The following is a 24,866-nucleotide window of genomic DNA, read 5'->3' on the forward strand; positions in this document are numbered from 1 at the left end:
ATATCCTTAAAAGAAAAAATTAAAAATTCGCATAATGTCCGCACCAGTCGTCTACGGCAACACAACTTTGGCCACCCCTAAAGGACGCAGTACGAATGGAAAGTTGATGGCTCTGTAAACAAAGCTGTGACCTTGAGCTGTCCTTTCTCTCCTGTTCTGAAAGGGTGGGGAAATTCGTTGAACTGAACAAAGCACGGTCAAAGGCCCCGCCCACGTATAAGCCCCCCTCCTTGTTTTGTATACATTTTTGAGAAAAATTTAAAAACGTGTTTTTCTGGGTTTATCTGAGGGCAGGGCAGCTTGGCATGCATCAAACAACAAGCCATGTATTGTGAGCGGCGGGAGGTGATTTTGTAAGTGTCCGTTCTCAGTAGGACCGTCGTGAGGCATGCCAGACGTAAGCAGTTAGTCCTATCTCAAACGACATAAAGATAAAGAAAGCTGGTCTCGCGCTGTGTTGATGTGGAGTGTTGTCGGAGAAGAAGAGGGGAAGTGAAGGAGGAAGGGAAGTGGGTCAAGGATTCTAACACTCCTTTGTCTGGTTGGCTGGATAGCTGGCAGGAGGGAGATTAAGCCACGCCTCTGCCTCTCTCCCCTCCTGACAAGGCGCTGCCTCTGCCTCTCTCCCCCCCATTCATAGCACTGCCTCTCCCTCCTGCGGAGTCGTTGCCTCTCTCTTCCTCTTGCTGCGTCGCTGCCTCCCCTGCCCTCTCATTAGAACAAAGACGCACGACTTGAATAGAACACAAAATATTGTATTTTTCCTCGCATAATGTCCGCACCCCATTTTTTTGGCCAAAAATGTGGTCAAATTACTGCGGACATTACGCAAGTGATTACGGTACATGTCTCAACTACTAAGGAGATGGAGATGATTATGGATGATGATTGATGAGGCATGGATGAATTACGAGTAATGGATAGGCGAATGAATGAAGAATATAATAAAGAATGAACTGAAAATGGAAAATATGTGAAGAATGATGAATATGGTGAAATATGATAATGAATTACAGTTGATGAACAATTAATGATTTAATAAATACTACGTATGTAAATATTGGTAGGGGTGTAGTTACCATGTCAGCAGGGAAAACTGCAAGAGCCAACAGCCTATTGACCAGCGTGTGTGCATGAGCGTGCAGAGCAGAGAGCTTGGCACGCAGCAAGCCTTGCAGTGTGCGAGCAGCCGCCAGCAGCAGTGTGGGGTCCTCCACAGCCAGACCCTCCAGCAGTAGTGGCAACACCTGCACACGTCTCTCCGTCAACTGCTGCTTGCTGACCGGCTAAACTAACTATAAAGAAGCGAATGGGCCTTGGGGCACACTCACGCAGCTGTCCTTGTCGAGATCCACGCACGCACTATTGCTGTGCCCGAGGTCATCGCTGGGAATGACTAATGGAAGGTCATCTATCAATCTTGCAGCCTCTCGACTTTGTAAATCCAATGTTAATGCCGTGCCTGGCTATGCTCCCTCAGACAAAAAGATTTGTAATTTTTTTTGTGGTAATGTGTAAAGAATTTGGAAAACCATTTAGATTTTTCAAAACTTGTTTCATTAAATTGAACATAGTTTACTATCTCCTGATTTGGTATCACCTATAAATTTCATTTATTTAAATGGCACCATGACTTATGGCTCTAGGTTTAAATATTTTTGCTTCACAGCTTATGAATGAAATCCAATTTATAGGTAATTTAGTGAACCCCAGTTGACTGTTACACTGGTGGTGTCTGCCTGGTTTCTGACCACCAGCAGGCAATGCACGTGACAACTTGTGCAACTTGTGCAACTTGTATGCTGGCACCACCTGCAGCATGTGATGATGCCAAGTGCCAAGTGATGATGTCTGGGTCCACTTGTAACCTTCCAGACCTCTACCCTGCCCAGCTTTACAGAGTACTGTGTTTTATCGCATAATCGTCGCACATTTTATACTAAAATAAAGTTTGAAAAGTAGGGGTGCGACTTTTATGAGTAAAAACATTTTTTTGTCAGGTAAAGTTATTCATAAAAACTAGGGATGGGAAAACCGATTCCCAATTTCATCGATACCTACCGATTCTACTTAAATAATTGATAATCGAGAATCGATGATTAAAGTCGATTCCCGCATGTAGCAAAAAAAAATCATTTCACATCATTGCAAATCTGCCAGATACAATTATTTAACGACTCTTTGAGTGGGGTTATGACTGACTAGACGCATATATAACAGTCATATTTCCCCAAATAAACAATATCTAAAACTTGGGTCGATGTTATACACAAGTCAAAGTACAAAAATTATTTATAAAAAAATTATCACTGCGTATTAGTAGGGGCCTGTTCTTTTCGCGATCGCGATTAAACGACGATAAACGCGAAATCACCGTAAAATACAGTTTTTACGCGAAATCGCCACAACACTGAGTTTATCCACGAAATTTAGTATTAAAAAGTGAAATCGTAATGTTTTTACGGGAAATTTAAATACTAGGTAAGACTTGTCTCGTCACTAGTAAACAAACACCGCAACATGGCCGCCACTGAACATTAATCATAAATGCACTAAAGCAAACAAAAGCTTACACACGCTCACGTTATAATGTTAAACCCAAAAATATAGCTTAAAAATACGCAAAACTACGGCGTTTATTTTCCTTTCCGGCATAATGTTTGGATAGATAAGACAAACAGGCGAAGTTTTAAAGCCTACGCACACTGCTCGGGGCACTGACGTCAGCTTGGAACAGCGACAACGGATAAATACAAAAGTAAGCAGATGATTGGGCGAACGGTGTTTGGAACAGCCTTACGTGAGTGGCCATACCACGTCAGCCGGGGGCGCTGGCATATAGTTAGAACAGCGTCGTAGTATCAAGCAGATTATCGGGCGAACCAGGTACCAGGCTCTGGAAACTCTTATAGGGGACCTTGGGAACTATCTTTACTTCGTCACCCAGCCGTACGGGGCAGCACAAGCATTTTAAATAGCGCAAAAAAGCGTAAAAATGTAAACAAACATCCATTTTAGAATGGTGTGACGATGATGATTAGTTGTTCAGTGTTTTATAGATTTTGTTGGGTCGTTACCACAATGCCGAAATACCACAATCAAGTACAACACTTTCATTTGCTAGTTCTCTAGTTGTTGCTTAATTTTGTTACTATTTCATTTCACAAATTTTTTAGTTAATTTGTACACTTCTCTAAGTTAGGAAAGTTGTATGAACGAAAATAATTTATACTGGTCAAGGAAAACTTAAATTTTTTTTTTATAGTTTATTCCGTATTACAAAACAAATTTTAGATCAGTTTGACCCCTTTGACATATGAGCCATTGACTTCTAATGATGTAAACATTTATATGAGTTAATGTTAATAACTTAGTTGTGTACTCAAATTTGATAAATATGAATTTATGATGTATGCTACATCATTAAATTTATTGAAAGCTGAAAAAAAAAATGTTGCAAATAGAATTTGAATTATTTAATATTAAGTAAACTACGTGAGTATCGAGTATCGAGAATCGAGAATCGAAGGACTTTTTAAGGAATCTATAATCGGGTATCGGAATCGAAAATTTTGGAATCGTCCCATCCCTAATAAAAACCAAACCCATTCATGGAAAGTACGTTTATTTTATTTAAAAAGTAGAGTATATTAAAGCACGCCAAACAATTTAAATTAATAAGTCATGCAACAAACACCTTTCTTCAACTTTAAATAGATAAACATATTCTGTTACCCGAATGCGAGCCTGAACTAATGCATAACTATCATCGTAGTACACACCACGAAAGAGTGTGAACCATCAAATGTAGTTAACTCAACACTCGACAGAGAGCGCGCGTTGCATGCAATTGGCGAGATAACGATATTCGACTACGTGTGCACGCTCTTAACGGGAAGCAACATAACCAAACATGAATGATGCCAGCTAGCGCTGGCTACATTTTTAAAGGCAGTACACCGATGCAACGCAGACGAGCAGATTATGGTTATAACGTTTAAAAATGTCTTTAGAAGAAAATTTACACATCAGACTTCGTTAATTAAATAAGTAAGTCATAATGTCCGAATAAATATTTGATTTCTACTTTAAAATACATAGTTGATACGGAAAAAATACCTACACAAAGTGCTCGGAATCTAATAGCAGGACCAAAAACATCATGTGACGTTTACGCGAGACGTTTTTTTTATTAAATTTGGATTCAGTGCGACAATCATGCGATAAAAAAGAGTATTTATAAAATTGTATTTTTTAACCGGACAGTGTATCAGATGATTATATGGCGCAAGATAGTTTTCCATTTTTCTATTTATATAATTCTTAACATTCTTATAATTGCAATATTTAACGATTTTACTCAGAATAGCCGTTTCACAATATTTTTTCTGGTTCTCACTTTGTTTGTAGGTTATTATTTTTATAAATGCATTTTTTTACATTTTATTCATTTTAAATATGGTTTGTATACCAGTATTTTACATTTGGAGTTAACTGAAAGCTAAAAGAATGTTTCTGCAAAATTGTGTTGGACACCATGGCGGCACCTATCATTTTAGATATTTTTTAGTACAGAGACTTTCTGGTGCGTTCGTATGTAATTCTTATGATGGGAAAAATGGCAGATGTTCTCTCACGTTGTTGTGTCAGCCAATCAGTAAAGATTTTGTGATTGTTCACAATTAATTTCTTGCAGGAAAAGCCTTGTTGCGAGGGTTAAGATATTTGTATAATGTTGTGTTTTTGTACTGTGTTGTGCTGTGATTGGTTGCCGAGGTCATAACCGCTTGGTCCCTACGAGGAAGTGTGTGATCACCTGATCACGCAGCCTTTTTAGTCATCATTCACGTACTGTCATTTACTGAAGGTCAAGCTTGGGCAGCGGCTTACAAATAACATTTGATAAGCATTTAGAAGCAGATATTTCATGTCTGGGTGCTGGGACCAAGCTTTGGACTTTTGATCTAAAAATTAGGACCTAAATGTGCAAAGTAGGCCAGGGTGGTCCATTAATCCAACAGGAAGTAGTTTCGCAGTTTCTAGATAAGGTCGCTAGAGACATCATTTATGAAGGCACAGGACTGAGAATAATTATCGGCAGAAGTGAGAGAGTGTTTTTCGTGTGGAGAAATCTTGTAAAGGAACTGTAATTTTTTTCATCGTGCGAAGAATACAAATCCAAATTAATATCAATGCTTTTACATGAATATCACCATCAATAGTCTAAGACAGAACTTTACACCAGACTACATGCAACTCTGATGAATTATATTTTCTGCTAAGTGCTTACGTATGTACAATTCAGGCCATACTAGCAGGTGATGTCTGGCTTGACACAGACTTCCTGGAGGAGGTGAGCATACATTAGGTGGTAGCTGGAGCGGGCCTACTCAAGGGCTCGTGCTACTCGTACACCGGTAAGCACCTGCGGCAAGTGTAGCGTGACGACGGCAGGGTCGACTTCCTGGAGGAGGTGAGCCAACATGAGGTGATAGTTGGAACGGCCCGTCTCCGGTGCAACCAACAAAGAAGGAAAGCGATCCAGCACCATTTGAAAGAACCTCTGCTTGTATAACAGCCTAAAACAAACATCAGACATTGTCTGAACAATAGATGCAAACAAACACCACACACCTCTAGCTCTTCAGTCGGGATAGCGACTCACCTAACAATGCAATGGCAGCGGGCAGACAAGCAAGCGTCCTCCTGCAGTACTATCTGGAACCCCCGGGCTGCGGTTGGGCCCTCTCTGGGACAGGCCAGCAGGGTGAACAGCCTGTCCGTCCAGTGGTCGGCCTCCGCGTGGCCGCGCATCACCAGCGCCTTGCACACCCACGTCACCAGCTGCGCGGATCCCTGCGCTGCCTCCTCTGTCACCAGCTGCGGCCCTGCCCCGAAAAGCTCAGCTCTACCTCTGCCGTGCACTCTCTTTTTTATTGTAAAAATTAAAAACAGGAATTTAGTTTACAATATTGTTACATCCAATCATATATATCCTTAAAGAAAGTTACTTGAATTTTAATTAATTATTAAAGCCTCCTATCTATCAGTAGAGGAAACAAAGCAAACCAGATAACTAAAAAAAAAACTATAAATAATTCAAGTACACCTGACTTCACATTTCGTTGGTTAGAGTAACACAAAATGGAAATATGCTTACTATTACCTTTTTTTATTAAAAAAAAACTGTGAGTGGAAAAAATATTATTCAACAAATTAAAAAAAATACCCTTTGGTACAATATAGATTTATCACCATACAGGCCTCCAGCACACCACAAAATTTTTGCATTAGTAGTAAATATTACACACTACTACCTAAACACAAATTAATATAAATCACAACCACAGCAAAATACTCAAAATGTGATAAATTATACAACTAAACAACATTTTAATAGTTAAAAAAGATTATTAAACCTTCGTTTTACCCAACACTCACTCAAATATCCCTTATTACTAGTATCTATCCCAGTGCTGCAAGGTCGCTTTACCGATCATACACTCTACTATACCTAATTACGTAGTTACTATTATCCAGTCCAGTGCTGCAAGGTCGCTTTACCGATCATACACTATGCTATACCTTATTACTAGGGCCATGCAATTTTCGTGATCGCGAAAAAACAACGAAAAACGTGAAATATTCATTAAATCTGATTTTCCCACGAAATTTGCCTTTTTTTGACAATTCACGATAAAACATGCGAAAAACGCAATAAATATTTATTAACTACTTTGTTCAACACAACAGAGACTGTGCCAACTTGTACCACCTTACTACGAAAATAATATGCAATACGTTTTATAACTGTAAACACGGCAAGAAATTTCAACAATCCTTAAAAATCTGACGTGAGTAGAGTATTAAACTTGTATTCTCATAAATTCATGCGGTAAGGGACGTGGATTGGAATCCAAACGGTATTTTTTTTTCCCGTAGCAACGTTACCAATTTATAATATATTTTTTCTAACCTCAGATAACTTATCGTATATATAAAGCTGTCGGAAAAAAATTAAATAGAACCATCCGTCGAAACGATCGTGATAATATATTTTATTTACGAAGTCACGCGCCATCTTCTTTGTTGATACTGCAAATTTGACCAAAGAGTCACAGACTCTTTCTATGCATAGATGTGTCTATCCAGATGTAGAAAGCCGCTCACCCGAACCGTTCCGAAGTTTTCCGATCGCAAGTAAAAAAGCACCATATTTAAAGGATTAAAATACTTTTATTTTACGGTCAATAAAGTATTTTAAATAACGCCAACCTAACCTAAGATAACGTTTAACTTCGGAAGATTTCAGGTTGTGCTTGTGGTTTCTATTTGAACTGTAAGTTATCCATCCAATACAGCACAATGTTTTTAAAAGGCAATATCGCCACTATTCCAAAATGGTGCCGTTCTGGAAATGTTCAGTATTCACAATGAATGCAACACATTAGGTACTGAAATTAAAAAAAAAATTTCTTGGAAGTAATTAATTGTTGGTTAGTTCAACATGCCAAAAACGTGTAAAAGAATTTAAAAGTGATGGATTTTTTATTTTTGATGAAGGAAGTAAATTTATGATGCGCAAGTATTGCACAAGTATGTATTGTATATAGTGTGGAGTGGCTGCGAAAAGACTTGATTCCTGTAACTGCAGTCTGATACTTCCGGCCAACCATTTCAAGCATACAACATTGTTGTACATTTTAAATAAATTATCAATATAAATATACCATATGTATATATTTTTAAAATTTATTGCAAGGTATATGCATTAAGTGGCTTGAATATAAATGCATTATATATTATATGCTAAGTTAATTAGTTTTAATATACTATTCTAAAGTTAATAAAAAGTATATATGCATATTTGTATAGGAAATTCAATGGAAAAATAATTTTAAAAAATAATATTATTTGCCAGTAATTTTTTTTGCCGATTTTTAACACCGCTTTTCAGTTTTTTTAATGAATTTTTATACCGCTTTTACATGTTTATAATGACAAAATACCTCATTTTTATTCAGGTGGCCCTACTTATTACTAGTGTCCATCCCTGTGCTGCAAGGTCACTTTACTGATCATACACTCTGCTATACCTTATTACTAGTGTCCAACCCTGTGCTGCAAGGTCACTTTACTGATCATACACTTTGCTATACCTTATTACTAGTGTCCATCCCAGTGCTGCAAGGTCACTTTACTGATCATACACTCTGCTATACCTTATTACTAGTGTCCATCCCAGTGCAGCAAGGTCACTTTACTGATCATACACTCTGCTATACCTTATTACTAGTGTCCAGTACTACCAGATCGCTTTACCAATCATACACTCTGCTACACCTTTTAACTAGTGTCCATCCCAGTGCTGCAAAGTCACTTTACTGATCATACGCTCTGCTAAACCTTATTACTAGTGTCCATCCCAGTGCTGCAAGGTCACTTTACTGATCATACACTCTGCTATACCTTATTACTAGTGTCCATCCCAGTGCTGCAAGGTCACTTTATTGATCATACGATCTGCTATACCTAATTACTGGTGTCCATCCCAGTGCTGCAAAGTCACTTTAATGATCATACGCTCTGCTAAACCTTATTACTAGTGTCCATCCCAGTGCTGCTAGGTCACTTTACTGATCATACACTCTGCTATACCTTATTACTAGTGTCCATCCCAGTGCTGCAAGGTCACTTTACTGATCATACACTCTGCTATACCTTATTACTAGTGTCCATCCCAGTGCTGCAAGGTCACTTTACTGATCATACGCTCTGCTATACCTTATTACTAGTGTCCATCCCAGTGCTGCAAGGTCATTTTACTGATAGTACACTCTGCTATACCTTATTACTAGTGTCTATACCAGAGCTGCAAGGTCACTTTACTGATCATACACTCTGCTATACCTTATTACTAGTGTCCATCCCAGTGCAGCAAGGTCACTTTACTGATCATACACTCTGCTATACCTTATTACTAGTGTCCAGTGCTACCAGGTCGATTTACCGATCATACACTCTGCTATACCTTCTTACTAGTGTCCATCCCAGTGCTGCAAGGTCACTTTACTGATCATACACTCTGCTATACCTTATTACTAGTGTCCAACCCTGTGCTGCAAGATCACTTTACTGATCATACACTCAGCTATACCTTATTACTAGTTTCCATCCCAGTGCTGCAAGGTCACTTTACTGATCATACGCTCTGCTATACCTTATTACTAGTGTCCATACCAGTGCTGCAAGGTCACTTTACGGATCATATGCTCTGCTATACCTTATTACTAGTGTCCATCCCAGTGCTGCAAGGTCACTTTACTGATTATACACTCTGCTATACCTTATTACTAGTGTCCAACCCTGTGCTGCAAGATCACTTTACTGATCATACACTCTGCTATTCCTTATTACTAGTGTCCATCCCAGTGCTGCAAGGTCACTTTACTAATCATACACTCAGCTATACCTTATTAAAAGTTTCCATCCCAGTGCTGCAAGGTCACTTTACTGATCATACGCTCTGCTATACCTTATTACTAGTGTCCATACCAGTGCTGCAAGGTCACTTTACGGATCATATGCTCTGCTATACCTTATTACTAGTGTCCATCCCAGTGCTGCAAGGTCACTTTACTGATTATACACTCTGCTATACCTTATTACTAGTGTCTATCCCAGTGCTGCAAGGTCACTTTACTGATCATACACTCTGCTATACCTTGTTACTAGTGTCCATCCCAGTGCTGCAAGGTCACTTTACTGATCATACACACTGCTATACCTTATTACTAGTGTCCATCCCAGTGCAGCAAGGTCACTTTACTGGTCATACACTCTGCTATACCTTATTACTAGTGTCCAGTACTACCAGATCGCTTTACCAATCATACACTCTGCTATACCTTTTAACTAGTGTCCATCCCAGTGCTGCAAAGTCACTTTACTGATCATACACTCTGCTATACCTTATTACTAGTGTCCATCCCAGTGCTGCAAGGTCACTTTACTGATCATACGCTCTGCTATACCTTATTACTAGTGTCCATCCCAGTGCTGCAAGGTCACTTTACGGATCATACACTCTGCTATACCTTATTACTAGTGTCCATCCCAGTGCTGCAAGGTCACTTTACTGATCATACAGTCTGCTATACCTTATTACTAGTGTCCATCCCAGTGCTGCAAGGTCACTTTACTGATCATACACTCTGCTATACCTTATTACTAGTGTCCATCCCAGTGCTGCAAGGTCACTTTACTGATCATACACTCTGCTATACCTTATTACTAGTGTCCATCCCAGTGCAGCAAGGTCACTTTACTGATCATACGCTCTGCTAAACCTTATTACTAGTGTCCATCCCAGTGCTGCAAGGTCACTTTACTGATCATACACTCTGCTAAACCTTATTACTAGTGTCCATCCCAGTGCTGCTAGGTCACTTTACTGATCATACACTCTGCTATACCTTATTACTAGTGTCCAACCCTGTGCTGCTAGGTCACTTTACTGATCATACACTCTGCTATACCTTATTACTAGTGTCCATCCCAGTGCAGCAAGGTCACTTTACTGATCATACACTCTGCTATACCTTATTACTAGTGTCCAGTACTACCAGATCGCTTTACCAATCATACACTCTGCTATACCTTTTAACTAGTGTCCATCGCAGTGCTGCAAAGTCACTTTACTGATCATACGCTCTGCTAAACCTTATTACTAGTGTCCATCCCAGTGCTGCAAGTTCACTTTACTGATCATACACTCTGCTATACCTTATTACTAGTGTCCATCCCAGTGCTGCAAGGTCACTTTACTGATCATACACTCTGCTATACCTTATTACTAGTGTCCAGTGCTACCAGGTCGCTTTATCGATCATACACTCTGCTATACCTTATAATTAGTGTCCATTTCAGTGCTGCAAGGTCACTTTACTGATCATACACTCTGCTATACCTTATTACTAGTGTCCAACCCTGTGCTGCAAGGTCACTTTACTGATCATACACTCTGCTATTCCTTATTACTAGTGTCCATCCCAGTGCTGCAAGGTCACTTTACTGATCATACTCTCTGTTATTCCTTATTACTAGTGTCCATCCCAGTGCTGCAAGGTCACTTTACTGATCATACACTCTGCTATACCTTATTGCTAGTGTCTATCCTAGTGCTGCAAGGTCGCTTTACTGATCATACACTCTGCTATACCTTATTACTAGTGTCCATCCCAGTGCTGCAAGGTCACTTTACTGATCATACACTCTGCTATACCTTATTACTAGTGTCTATTCCAGTGCTGCAAGGTCACTTTACTGTTCATACACTCTGCTATACCTTATTACTAGTGTCTATCCCAGTGCTGCAAGGTCACTTTACTGATCATACACTCTGCTATACCTTATTACTAATGTCCATCCCAGTGCTGCAAGGACACTTTACTGATCATACACTCTGCTATACCTTATTACTAGTGTCCAGTGCTACCAGGTCGCTTTACCGATCATACACTCTGCTATACCTTCTTACTAGTGTCCATCCCAGTGCTGCAAGGTCACTTTACCGATCATACATCTGCTATACCTTATTACTAGTGTCCATCCCAGTGCTGCAAGGTCACTTTACTGATCATACACTCTGCTATACCTTATTACTAGTGTCTATTCCAGTGCTGCAAGGTCACTTTACTGTTCATACACTCTGCTATACCTTATTACTAGTGTCTATCCCAGTGCTGCAAGGTCACTTTACTGATCATACACTCTGCTATACCTTATTACTTATGTCCATCCCAGTGCTGCAAGGACACTTTACTGATCATACACTCTGCTATACCTTATTACTAGTGTCCAGTGCTACCAGGTCGCTTCACCGATCATACACTCTGCTATACCTTATTACTAGTGTCCAACCCTGTGCTGCAAGGTCACTTTACTGATCATACACTCTGCTATACCTTATTACTAGTGTCTATCCCAGTGCTGCAAGGTCACTTAACTGATCATACACTCTGCTATACCTTATTGCTAGTGTCTATCCTAGTGCTGCAAGGTCGCTTTACTGATCATACACTCTGCTATACCTTATTACTAGTGTCCATCCCAGTGCTGCAAGGTCACTTTACTGATCATACACTCTGCTATACCTTATTACTAGTGTCTATTCCAGTGCTGCAAGGTCACTTTACTGTTCATACACTCTGCTATACCTTATTACTAGTGTCTATCCCAGTGCTGCAAGGTCACTTTACTGATCATACACTCTGCTATACCTTATTACTAATGTCCATCCCAGTGCTGCAAGGACACTTTACTGATCATACACTCTGCTATACCTTATTACTAGTGTCCAGTGCTACCAGGTCGCTTTACCGATCATACACTCTGCTATACCTTCTTACTAGTGTCCATCCCAGTGCTGCAAGGTCACTTTACCGATCATACATCTGCTATACCTTATTACTAGTGTCCATCCCAGTGCTGCAAGGTCACTTTACTGATCATACACTCTGCTATACCTTATTACTAGTGTCTATTCCAGTGCTGCAAGGTCACTTTACTGTTCATACACTCTGCTATACCTTATTACTAGTGTCTATCCCAGTGCTGCAAGGTCACTTTACTGATCATACACTCTGCTATACCTTATTGCTAGTGTCTATCCTAGTGCTGCAAGGTCGCTTTACTGATCATACACTCTGCTATACCTTATTACTAGTGTCCATCCCAGTGCTGCAAGGTCACTTTACTGATCATACACTCTGCTATACCTTATTACTAGTGTCTATTCCAGTGCTGCAAGGTCACTTTACTGATCATACACTCTGCTATACCTTATTACTAGTGTCTATCCCAGTGCTGCAAGGTCACTTTACCGATCATACACTCTGCTATACCTTATTACTAGTGTACATCCCAGTGCTGCACTATCGCTTCACTAAATCTTTTTACGTTTGTCCTAGCCTACGCTGACAGCTCCCTTCACTAAATGGGTACATCTCTAGCTGTTAGCTCTCGTATCATGCCTCTCGTTTGCAGCCCGCTTCATATCACATTTATTTAGTCTACATCCCATTGACTACTAGTCACTTTGCTGAACACACAAACCACAACCGCCTAGTTTTTTTTATTAGCCCCGACTTTTGCACAGTTGTAGACTTAATTTGTAGACTTAATAACTAGTTATTATTTTTTGTGCTGCCTGTTTTTCACATACGTAAAAAAGTTCTAGGGTAATATATTTTCAAAATATTTTACTATAATCTTGTCACATTTGAACTTTACTTAAGAATTACTGTAATGGCTGTAATCGTAAAATAAAGTTGCTAATAATCCTGAAATGCTTTGTGTGATTTAAATTAATTAACACAACAATGGTGGATATAATTTTTTCAATTTTTTTTACTCTCTCTGGGTGAAAATGGTATTCCTTTTTACACAAAAAAAAAAAGTAAAGGTAGGCTTTTTGATTCAATGTTATTAAGTTTCTCTATAAAATAAATGCTTAGTTATGAGTCCAAGCCAGAGATGAATGAGACATATTTTTAAAATAGACATAAATTTTAATATTATGCAATATTTAAATAAAGTAATAAACAGTGGGGGAACTAGACTTCCTGAAGAATGTAATAAATGTGTACATAAAAAAATTAACAAACCCCATCACCTTCTTCTGTGATGGATAGTCATTAGAGTAGCTAGGACTTACCATCCTGCTTCTTGTTGACGAAGCACGCCAGCAGTCGTGCGGCCGAGGTGCGCTCTGGGTCCGTGCCTTGGAGAGCCGTGCGCAGCAGCTTGTCCGCCAGCACATCCAGTTGTGGCACGCGCACGCCACCATACAGGCCTGCTAGCAGGGCTTCGCACAGTGCCACCTGCGACATCACACAACGACAAACTGAAACTGTGTTGTTACAAGTGCTGAGGAGGTGCGCTCTGGGTCCGTGCCTTGGAGAGCCGTGCGCAGCAGCTTGTCTGCCAGCACATCCAGTTGTGGCACGGGTATTCATCCACTGGCTATACCCCCCCCCCCCCCTCCTTTCGGCCAGTGCTCTAGCTGAAGAACTTACTCTCGTCCATCTACGTTCTTCGCAAAGTAATTGTTATGCATAGTTTGTGTATTACACTGTACATTGTCTAACACTTACTTAGATACATTTTGCTCGTGTACTACGGACCTTTTAGGCTTAGGAGTTGCACCGAACTCTTGTTCATGTTATCACCGCTTGCCCTTCTTTAGTTTCTACAATTCATCGACGTCAAAGTCATGTTCCTAAAGTCCTCACCATCAATTTCTCCACCTGCCCCTTCTACCCTCTCCAGTATTCCCTAGGGACCTCTCCCTTCTTTTTATAGGGACTATTTTCTTGTGGTGGAGGCTTATTCTTCCTAGTTTATTTAATTTAAGCTCATGTCAGCATACCTCTGCTGATCCTTACACGACAGATCTTGGACAAGCAACATCGCACGACCGTGCTAGGAGTCGACCATGGGTGAGTTTCAGGTTTTGCGCAATAAAACAATGATGTTGGGTTACAGTTGGGTTTTAAAAACCTGTAGAAATAGACACGTGAAGGAGAGAGTCAACACCGCCACATGGCTTCACGCACTTACAGAATGCACACACACAATTGGCTGGTTTATTTTTATATTTTCCTCCTCCAGCGGAATGCCAGACCAGCAAGTCAGGTCACTCGTCGGTGCCGGCTGGGCAACTGGCACGGCGGCCAGGCAGATGAGCACAATGGCGTCTTTCATAGTACTTTTTATACACTGCTGCAATACTCTAACTAAACAATTTATATTCACTCGAAGCATGATTATTGAAAACCAACACAAGATAGTTATTCACACACATACTCAACGACACTCTGCAATAAAAATTTTTTTTTACCCAAAGTTATAAATTTTCATGGATAAGAATTGCACTAAATATTTTTAAACTAAAGATCGGCATAAAATGTGTGACCCATATATGTATGCGTAAATATGGTACTCAAATTGTAATGAATGCCTATTAAATAATTTGCTTAACTGCATTGTACGAGATTCACAATTACTAAGTACATAATATTCCTAGATTTCTCTAGGTTTGTATCAGTGAAATTTCGCTAGTGTTTTTAGTTTCCTTAGACAAAAAGGAAACTGCTGAAAGTTTTTGAGCTTTAATAGGCTTGAGTCAAGTATTTAAAGCTCTACTCTGCACACAATCTCCGGCACTTGTTTTGGTGCACATAGACAGGAATGAGAACTCCACAAAACCCTCAGGAACCTGTGTACATCTTTTTGGGAGCGATAACATGCATATTTATTTAGATTCTGCATCTGCAATTCAAATATGTTATTTTGATAATGTTACTAGTTTTCAAACATACTCAAACATTCCAAATGATTTAAAATCATTGAACAGCTATTTTCAAGTTGTCCACTCGTACCTGAAGCTATAACGCGGCTGGACTGCGGAACCAACATAGAGCTTTGCTTCCGTTACACCAACAATGAACGTGTTCATCACACATTAAGAATTTAGTTTTAGTAGGATGTTAAAGAACAGTTAGTGGTTAAAACATTGACATATAATGACTATTTTTAGTAGATGTCTTCAAGAGCCTCAATGTGCAAACTGAACTAATTAATTGACAGGTCCAGTCATGCAGGCCATGAAATGCAAGGGAGGGAGGAAGAGATTGTCTCTCGATGAAAATACACCTAACTGTGTTAATGTGTGTTGCTCTCTATATCATTAGTATGACTTTTACTTTTAAGTAGTTGACCAACTCCAGATATGCAACATAGTTCCTAATGCTAAATAAAACTGTGGATTGCAAAGGGCAGTTTAAAATTAGTTCTTAAAGCTCTTATTAATGGTTATGGACTGTTAACAAAAAAAAATATTTTTGGTTTAATGTTCATTAACAAGAAGGGGACAGGATTAGTTTAAGTTTAGTTGACATAACAAGATTTCTGTATTGGGACAGCAAAATAATTGTATAAGAAGTGTTATTCTTGATTGTAATAATTAAAAACTTTGGTATATTAACCTCTATTGACATTTTAAGATTTAACTAATGTTATAAGAAACATTCTTCTTCAAATCGCTACAAATTTATTGAAATGGTTAACTTCATAATTTAATGTCTTATTCCAAATTACTTCTTTGCAATTCTGCGTTTTGCATCTGAGCAATAATTTTAGCAATGTATTTATTTAATTTTTTTAGTTTCAATGTCTTGGGAATTCTTAAGTCTGTCGACAGCCAATGGGTGAGCGTTTTTGTAATTATTTTGTTTTTTATATTAGTGAATTTTAATTGTATTTTGAAGTATTTTATTGTAAGTATTCATTTTAGAACCACAAATTAGATGTAGCTATTAGTTCAGTTAAGTAACATAGTTGTTTGTTACATATATAACTCACATTAGCAAAATCCCTGAGGTCAGAACAATTTTGTAAGGACAGTTCTGATAGGCCAGAATATGCCAAGAATGTATTTTAATCCCTAATCCAAATGTTTGGAAGTTTTTTTTTAGTAAGATTCCAATCTGAGTCAAACGGATGCGAGATCGTTGTGTCTAAAAGTGAATATCAGGCTTAAGTAAGTTAAAAATGGCCAATGTTTGTTTTGAATGTGTAAACGTACGCCACACGTTTTGTGTGCCACTGTATTCTGTACAATAGCCACACGTTGTACGTGACAAACGTTTCTGTAAACTATCATGAGCATTCACTAAAGAAAAATATATAATAATAATAAACCAATTAATAATGTTATGGATTTGGGCACCTTGAATTATGGTTAACATAACCTAGTGATCATTAATGAAAACACAAAATGGTAGTTAGTCATAACAATAAAAAAAATATTTATTTTATAATGAATAATTGACAAGTGTAACATAGGCTACATGACCTCAGTAACAGCTTTCTCGAGAAAACGAAGACAAAACAATTATTTCAAACCTCGGTTCTGCTATGGTGGGCACATGCAACAAAAAGTTCATAAATTGTTGAATGTCAATGTCAATTTCCGTTATTATGTTTGTTACTTAGCTCCAGCTAGTCAGGCACGAAACCCTGACTCCTAAGACCACTGGACCTGTATGTGACAGTTCGTTCATAATTACGTTTAAATCCAATAAAATTAGTGGTGCACCGATGTGGATACCGATGAATCGAAATCGGCGATTATGGGTACTTACCGATTAATCGTAATCGGCGATTATCTTAACGATTACTTTGCCGATTATTTACGTCCCGGCGTAATTAAGTAGGTTTTTACCGTGTCATATTTTGTTACACATTTTAGGACAATATACCGTAATATTTGTATATATTACAAAATTCATCTAACTCTGTCATATCATAATTACAGATATTTCGTTAAGTTTAATAAATCTCATTGCCTCGAACAATAAAAAAAAGAAGACCCCAAATGCCTACAAACTTATAACAGTGTGGTGATTATAGGAGGTTCTAACGACGTGGCAAGGGATCAAGGAGACCGAGCGGTGCATCTACTTGAAGAAAGCCTGGAATCGCTAAAGGAGAAAACAGTAGTGGTCGTAAGTTTACCTCACAGGCACGATTTGGTCCCAAACTCTTGTGTTAACCAAGCAATCAAAACAACTAATAGTAAAATCAAGGGTGTTTGCATGCTTTACACAAATGTAAATTTTATTGATGTAACTGATGTTAGTCGAGACATGCACACTACTCATGGACAACATCTCAATAGAACTGGGAAATCTTATGTAGCATCCAAAATTTGCAGTATTTTTAAAATGGTTAAACAACATCAGCATGATAAACGCACTTTCTTAGAACACTGGTTAGCAAGTGGAAAAAACCTTGTTAAAAATAAAACAGTCAATCATAGTCCCCAACTACAACCCAACAATAAAAAATCTACTTTTCTTGATAAATGGCTACTTGGAAATAAAAATAAAAACATGAAGCCACCTTTTTTAGATTAAATCTTTTAAAGGAAAATAAATGCACACCCCTTGCATTTAAAGTTAAAGTTAACCAACCTCAAAATCACACCATACGAAACTCTAAACTCTCAAATGCTTCCACGCCAAGTTTATCTGAAAAATTTACTATCATGCACCAAAACATGCGCAGTTTGAGAAATAAAAAAATTGAACTTGAAAATATTCTATACTTGCTGCAACCTGACATTCTATGTTTATCAGAGCATTGGTTAAAACAGGAAGAGATTTCCTGTTGTCATTTCGATAAATATGTACTTGCAACAAGCTATTGTAGAGATAAAGTTAGTGGGGGTGGAGTCTGCATCTATGTAAAAAACAACACAGCCTTCAAAGTCTTAAAACTGGAAAACTGGTGCCAGGATAAGGTTATCGAGGCAGGTTGTGTAATACTACCTCATCTAAAATCTTGTATTATTGTAGTTTATAGATCACCTATTACCTCTAACTTAAAATTTTTTTTCACAAGTATTGAAAAAATCTTAGTTATGACAAGGAAACAGAGCAGATATCAAATAATCTGTGGAGACTTTAATATTAATATGAGTGAAAGTAATAATAAAACAGACACTTTCAAGAACCTCCTCCTACAATTTAACTTAAAATGCTCAATTTCTGAACCCACTAGAATAACCTACTCAAATAGAAGCACCCTAGATAACATCATAACAAACATAAATCACATACACTACACATCTCTAAACTATGTAACAGCCCTGTCTGATCATGATGCCCAAATCATTGCACTAGAAAAATCTATTTTAGATAGTAATATCAAAATTAAAAAGTTGTTTACAACTTACAATAGAAGAAAATTTAATGATGATAAAATTACTCTTTTCAATAACCTGCTACAGAAGGAGAACTGGCACGAGGTATACTCTCAGAATGACTCTAATATGGCGTGGAATGTGTTTTCCAACACATTCTCACGGATATTTGAACGAGCCTTCCCAAAAGTAACAGTAAAGGATAAAAACAACACTTCCAACAAATGGATGACTAGAGGACTTCACATTTCATACAATAGACTTAGATCACTCTACCAAGAAAAAAGGAGAAATATAAGTGAAAGTCAAAAAATATATATTAAAAATTATGAAAAGATATATAAAGAGTTAATTAATACAGCTAAAAAGCTATATAATAATAATATAATAGATAAAGCACCTAATAAGTGTAAACAAATGTGGAATTTAATAAAACAAGAAACTAAACAAGGTCACTGCCATGTAAATCTATCTCTAAAAATAAAGGACTGCCTAGTTGAAAATCCAATTATAATTGTCAATGAGTTTAATAAATTTTTTACAACAGTACCTCATGAACTAGTAAGGCAAGCTGACCCACAAATAGCTGATATTACCATCCCTCAAAAAGACAAAGGTTCAATAAACATAAACCAAGAATCTATAATTTTCAATCCAATTACTGAAAATGATATACTTAAAATAGTAAACATTCTAAAAGCAAAGAATTCAGCTGGCTTAGATGAAATACCTATGACCATAATAAAAAAATGCTGTCATGCCATTAAGTATCCACTAACATATATTTTTAATCATTGTTTACTAAACGGAGTGTTTCCTGATAGGCTAAAGTGGGCTAAAATAATCCCGATCCACAAAAAGGGAGAAGCTACTAGTATGACCAATTATAGGCCTATTGCAGTACTTTCTTCTTTCTCAAAAATTCTTGAAAAAATCATTGCCCACCAGTTAATAGCATTTTTAGAAAAATATAAAATAATATCACCAAATCAGTTTGGCTTTTTAAAAGGGAAATCAACAGAACAAGCAATATATCACTTTATAAACAAAGTAGTTGACTCTTTCGATAAACAAAACCATGTCTTAGGTATTTTTGCTGATCTCTCTAAGGCTTTTGATTGTGTAGATCATAAGTTGTTAATTACAAAATTAGAATCATATGGGGTAAGAGGAGTACCACTTAAAATATTTCAATCATATTTACATAACCGTTATCAAGTTACAGCAATTACTCATAGAAATAACAATGGAAGATTAATAGAATACATTTCGCAAAAAAATCCAGTAACCATTGGTGTACCTCAAGGCTCGATATTGGGGCCAATATTATTTATATTATTTATCAATGACCTTCCACAAACAGTAAGATTAATTAAAGGTGAAACAACTATGTTTGCTGATGATACAAGTGTAATAATATCAGGAACTGAAAAAACAGATTTTATAAACATAACAAATACAGTGATAAGTGAACTCAATAAATGGTTCCAAAAAAATAAACTTGTCCTCAACATTTCTAAATCCACTATAATGAAATTTTCACGGTCAAAACATTTAATTCTGGAAGACGAAATTAAGCCTATTGGAAACAGAAAATTGGAAATTAAAAATGAAATAAAATTTCTTGGTTTAGTAATTGATAAAAATCTATCCTGGAATGTGCACATAAACACTATTTCTAAAAAATTAAGCACTATGTGTTATGCTATGCAAACCATTAAAAATATTTGTTCGACTCAAGCTGTCCGAGCTCTATATTTCTCAAACGTTCAATCTATCCTTGAGTATGGTATTATTTTTTGGGGAAACTCAAGTAAAGCAATTAAATTATTTCGCCTTCAAAAAAAAATACTAAGAATAATAAAAGGTAAAAATAAAAAGTACCATTGCAAACCTCTCTTCAAGGAGCTAAACTTTCTTACACTCCCCTCCTTGTACATATATCATACCATATTGTTTGTAACTCAACATATAAATTTTAAACAAAATAGTGATATACATGAATATATGTAATACCAGGGGTCAAAATAAGTTACAGATAGTAGGGCATAGAACCAATATATTTGCACAAGGCCCGTACTATTGTGGCATAAAATTAATTAACAAACTTCCAAGACATATGATAAATACTAGAAATGATAAGAAATTTAAAAAGGAATTAAAAGAGTATTTAACTAAAGAAGCGTTCTACTCTGTTAAAGAGTTTTTAGATGGGTGATTCATATTTTTTGAAAAGTGATTATATTAAATGCTCTGCAAATATAGTTATTGTATCTGTTTTGTATATTAAATACTCTGTAAACATTGACTATTTATGACTTGTATCTGTCTTGTCTTGTATCTAGCTACATATGTATATAAGTCCCACTTTTGTTTTTATTTTTTAATATATGTTATATAATTTAATGTATCAAAACTGTATATTAATTGCTACTGTATATGATTTGCTGGTAGCACCATGACAAAATATCCGCTGTACTGAATTTGAGTTCTGTATGTGAGTGTCCTATGTGTTTTGTATTGACAACTCCCCTTCAGGCTGCCTGGAGAAATGGAGGCTTATAAATAAATAAAAAAAAATAAAAAAATACATTTTTCCTACACGTTTATTTACGTTTCGTCAATTGTTTGTTTAGTGGCCTTGTTCATTACCTATAGCCAGAGACGTAAAATAGATGGCACGCAATCAAAATACCACAAACAGTTGCAGTGGATTCTATGACAATCGATCTTTTCGAGTCGTAGTAGCGGTTCAAAATCGTGGTCCCGATACTTTCTAGTTTTTATCACTGCGTTTTACAAACTCGTTATAGGCGTCTTTGGTAACATTATCCGTTGTTGTGTTATTTGTATGTGACGTGAAAAGTGAAAAAGTATTTATAATTTTATATATTCAGTCAACAGAAATAAAATAACATGTGCTAGAATTGGTTTTTAGTCATTTTTATATAATTATAGTGAGATGGCGAGTAGGGAGAAAAGAAGTGAAGTGTGGAAACATTTTTCTATAAACTCAAGTGAACAAAATAAAGCAGCATGTTTACATTGTTAAACAGTAATTTCTTGATGCAACCTTATGTGATAGTCGATAATAATGCTAGTTTTCCGCAACAAAAACTTACCCATTGTAAATTACAATTATTAGACTATAGTTCAAGTTGTTTACAATAACAAATATTTAAATAGAAGTTAATTTAATTTACACTTTGCAATGACTTAATAGTGTATTTTATATATTTTTATACTGTTATTATAACTGTATTCTCAATTTTACCTAATCTTGTTATTAAATTCACATGGGAATAAAAATTTTTGTGTGCATTATTACACTTAAAAAAATCTCATTATAATCGGTAACTGAATCGGTATATGCCGATTATTGCTCTCATAATCGGTAATCGAATCGGTAATCGGTAAAGTCATATCGGTGCACCACTAAATAAAATTGTAACGGGCGGCATAGGCGCCCGTGCACACGGCCTTCCCTCCCTCTCTTTCCCACCATTTACTTTTGCTTGAAAACCCTCCCCTCCCGCTCCCCTCTTTTCGTTTCTTCGGTCGGCGGTTGACGACGCTAGCGCCACCTGGGTAGTTTTTATAAGGGCTTGTTCCTTCCTCTTCCTGTTTCGACGCTGGGACTCCGACCGATCAACATACTTTTGCTCTCGCTGATAAGGTACGGTTGATATTGACTTTAAGTGATTTTTGATGGGGCGCGGTGGCCGCCCCCGTTTTTTTTAACGTAAATATTTTAAATTTTCCTTACTATTTTTTTTTTTTTTTTTAAATCATTGTCTCAGCTGCCACCTTCTAAATTCTGTTTTGAGTAATTCTTAGAGTTTTTCCTCCTTTAGTCAACCGTGACTCGCGAGATGTATTTGTGGTTCGCGCACTGCGAGACAATTTTCGTGAGGGCTCTGTAATTTACCCGCTAGGATAGGAATGCTAGTCCCAGCGTTGGCAGCGAAGCTTATCACTTTTTATTCTTTGTGTAATTAATGTGCGCACATTCTCTGTTTGTTCTTTACCAAGTCTTTCCTTTTTTTTTTATAACTATTTAGAGTGCAAATTTATGATGTATGGCGTGTTAACCACTTTTGTATGTTTGTGCCTTGAGGATCATTTAAGATGGCTCGCTTTGTGTAATATGGGGCTTTCTGCCGCGTGTGTCCAATGAGAATGAATTTGTAACCCTCAATATTTAGTGTGAATTTATAATCTGCATTGATAAAGGAACATATTTAATGACGAGGGACAATAACGTGTTAATAAAATAAAAATAACTTTACACATACTTGAGATCATGATGGAGTATGCTCTTGTTAATAACTTGCTCTTGGAAAGCATGTTAATGTGAAATTCCCATGTTTGAACATATGTAATGAACTTTGGCAGTTGTTGATCGCCTTGGATAAATTATTTAATAAATTGTTCTGGTAACAGTCATTTTTGGAAACCCCTTGTTTACTCGTTATAGCACTGTTGTTTATCCCTTTTGTTACGGCAATCAGATTAATCATTCTGAGAGCACCCCTCCCAGAAGGGGCCTATAATATTATAGAAACACTGTTAAAACACGCATGGGTTCAAAATTATAGAAGACACGTTAATCTCTAATAACGTGAGAGATGTTAGGATATGTTCGCTTGGACATAATTACAGATGTACGGCGTTAACGTCACTAAATGTTAATGCAGCCGGCCATACCTGAATCCTGGTATAAGGCATAAAGATTCTAAACCTTATATCTCACGGTAAAGTTGTTCCCGTGCCCTGCATTCATTTACCGATGTAAACGGTAATTAACTCTTGCGTTTAGCTACCGCTTCGTAGCTACACTGAACGCTGATCTGCCGAAAATAGTACAATTCCACACGGGAATTAATGCAGAATTACTTCAACTTCCCGGCGTCAGATTACACTATTTTTTTCTATATATTTAAATTTTGCATTGTCGGCACTCGCCAACCAATCCAAACATCGACGCTAGGTGTCTTTCTTCCAATCGACCAATTAAAATGTTATGGTACACGGAACTTTTCGAACACAACGGAGCGTTGTTGATATGATGCGTCGTCATGGCAACGTCCGAGGCCACTGACGCTCGTGACCACACCAAATAAAACCTTGCCGAAAGTCCGGGAAACTAAACAAAACAAATGAACATCATAAGCCATAACAGTTGCAATGAACCTGTAAATACCATAGTATTACAAATGTCATAGCTGCCAACCCTGATAAAAACAAAATCTTAAGGATTTTTAGTTTGTGAATTTTTGCTGTGGCTTGTGAAAACGCTTAAATATATCTAACAACATACAATATTATAGGCACTAATGTGCATAAATTAATATTTCACGTCAATCACTTAAAACTGTTTCCAACAATCAATAGGAACAAATGCAAACAACTTCACACGTAGGTCTGCTCACAAAATAATGTTATTTTAAATTGGTTACATTTGTAGTTTGTTAGAGGAAATCTCCTTATGTACAAAAAATTATGTAACTTTAAACAAATTTTGATTATGAAATTGGAAATTGAGGTTGGGTTAGTATTTCAGCACATGTACAAATTAAATGCAGATAATTTTCACTTCTTCAATGACATGCATGTTGAAGATTTAGGCCTTTTTAAAAAAATTTGCATCGAAATTCTGTTCATAATAAAGTCCTCCTTGTGATGATTTCAGTTTGATTGACCAGTTTTTCTAGAGTTGCATCACACATTTTTGCTCTGAATTGGGTTCTTGTTTAAATTTGTGAAAAAAATCCTTTCACGATCTGCATTGCTGTGTGGGATACAGAGAATGATAAGCATTGCCCTGGAAAGTTGGGTTCTGCGAATATTCGAAATTTCCGAATTCGAGTTCGTATTTTTTGATATTCGATTCGTCAATTCAAATTAAATTCATTTTACAATAATTCGACTTGCAAATTCTGACCCAGATACACTAATATATGACATCCCCCTCCTCACCCTGATGTTTAAAAGAAATTTAAATGGACAATTACATCTTCCACTTACAAAAATTATACAGCGAAACCACTTATTTACGTTGCCGTTATTTACGTTTTCCCGTTATTTGAACCATTTT

At 37.1% G+C, this 24,866-nt stretch overlaps 1 protein-coding gene across 2 annotated transcripts in view; it reads right to left on the reverse strand.

Moving 5' to 3' along the window:
* The window catches only part of LOC134530043 (MMS19 nucleotide excision repair protein homolog), a 125,996-nt gene that overhangs the window by 12,300 nt on the left and 88,830 nt on the right, over window positions 1–24,866 (reverse strand). For both annotated transcript variants that reach the window (XM_063364579.1, XM_063364580.1), the window contains exons 14-17: window positions 13,718–13,883; window positions 5,666–5,888; window positions 5,426–5,579; window positions 1,080–1,247 (exon numbers count right to left, since the gene is read on the reverse strand). In XM_063364579.1, the coding sequence (XP_063220649.1) occupies window positions 1,080–1,247; window positions 5,426–5,579; window positions 5,666–5,888; window positions 13,718–13,883 (711 nt within the window). The remainder of the gene's footprint in view (window positions 1–1,079; window positions 1,248–5,425; window positions 5,580–5,665; window positions 5,889–13,717; window positions 13,884–24,866) is intronic.

The sequence above is a fragment of the Bacillus rossius genome, chromosome 3 (assembly GCF_032445375.1).
Source record: "Bacillus rossius redtenbacheri isolate Brsri chromosome 3, Brsri_v3, whole genome shotgun sequence".
Lineage (NCBI taxonomy): Eukaryota > Metazoa > Arthropoda > Insecta > Phasmatodea > Bacillidae > Bacillus > Bacillus rossius.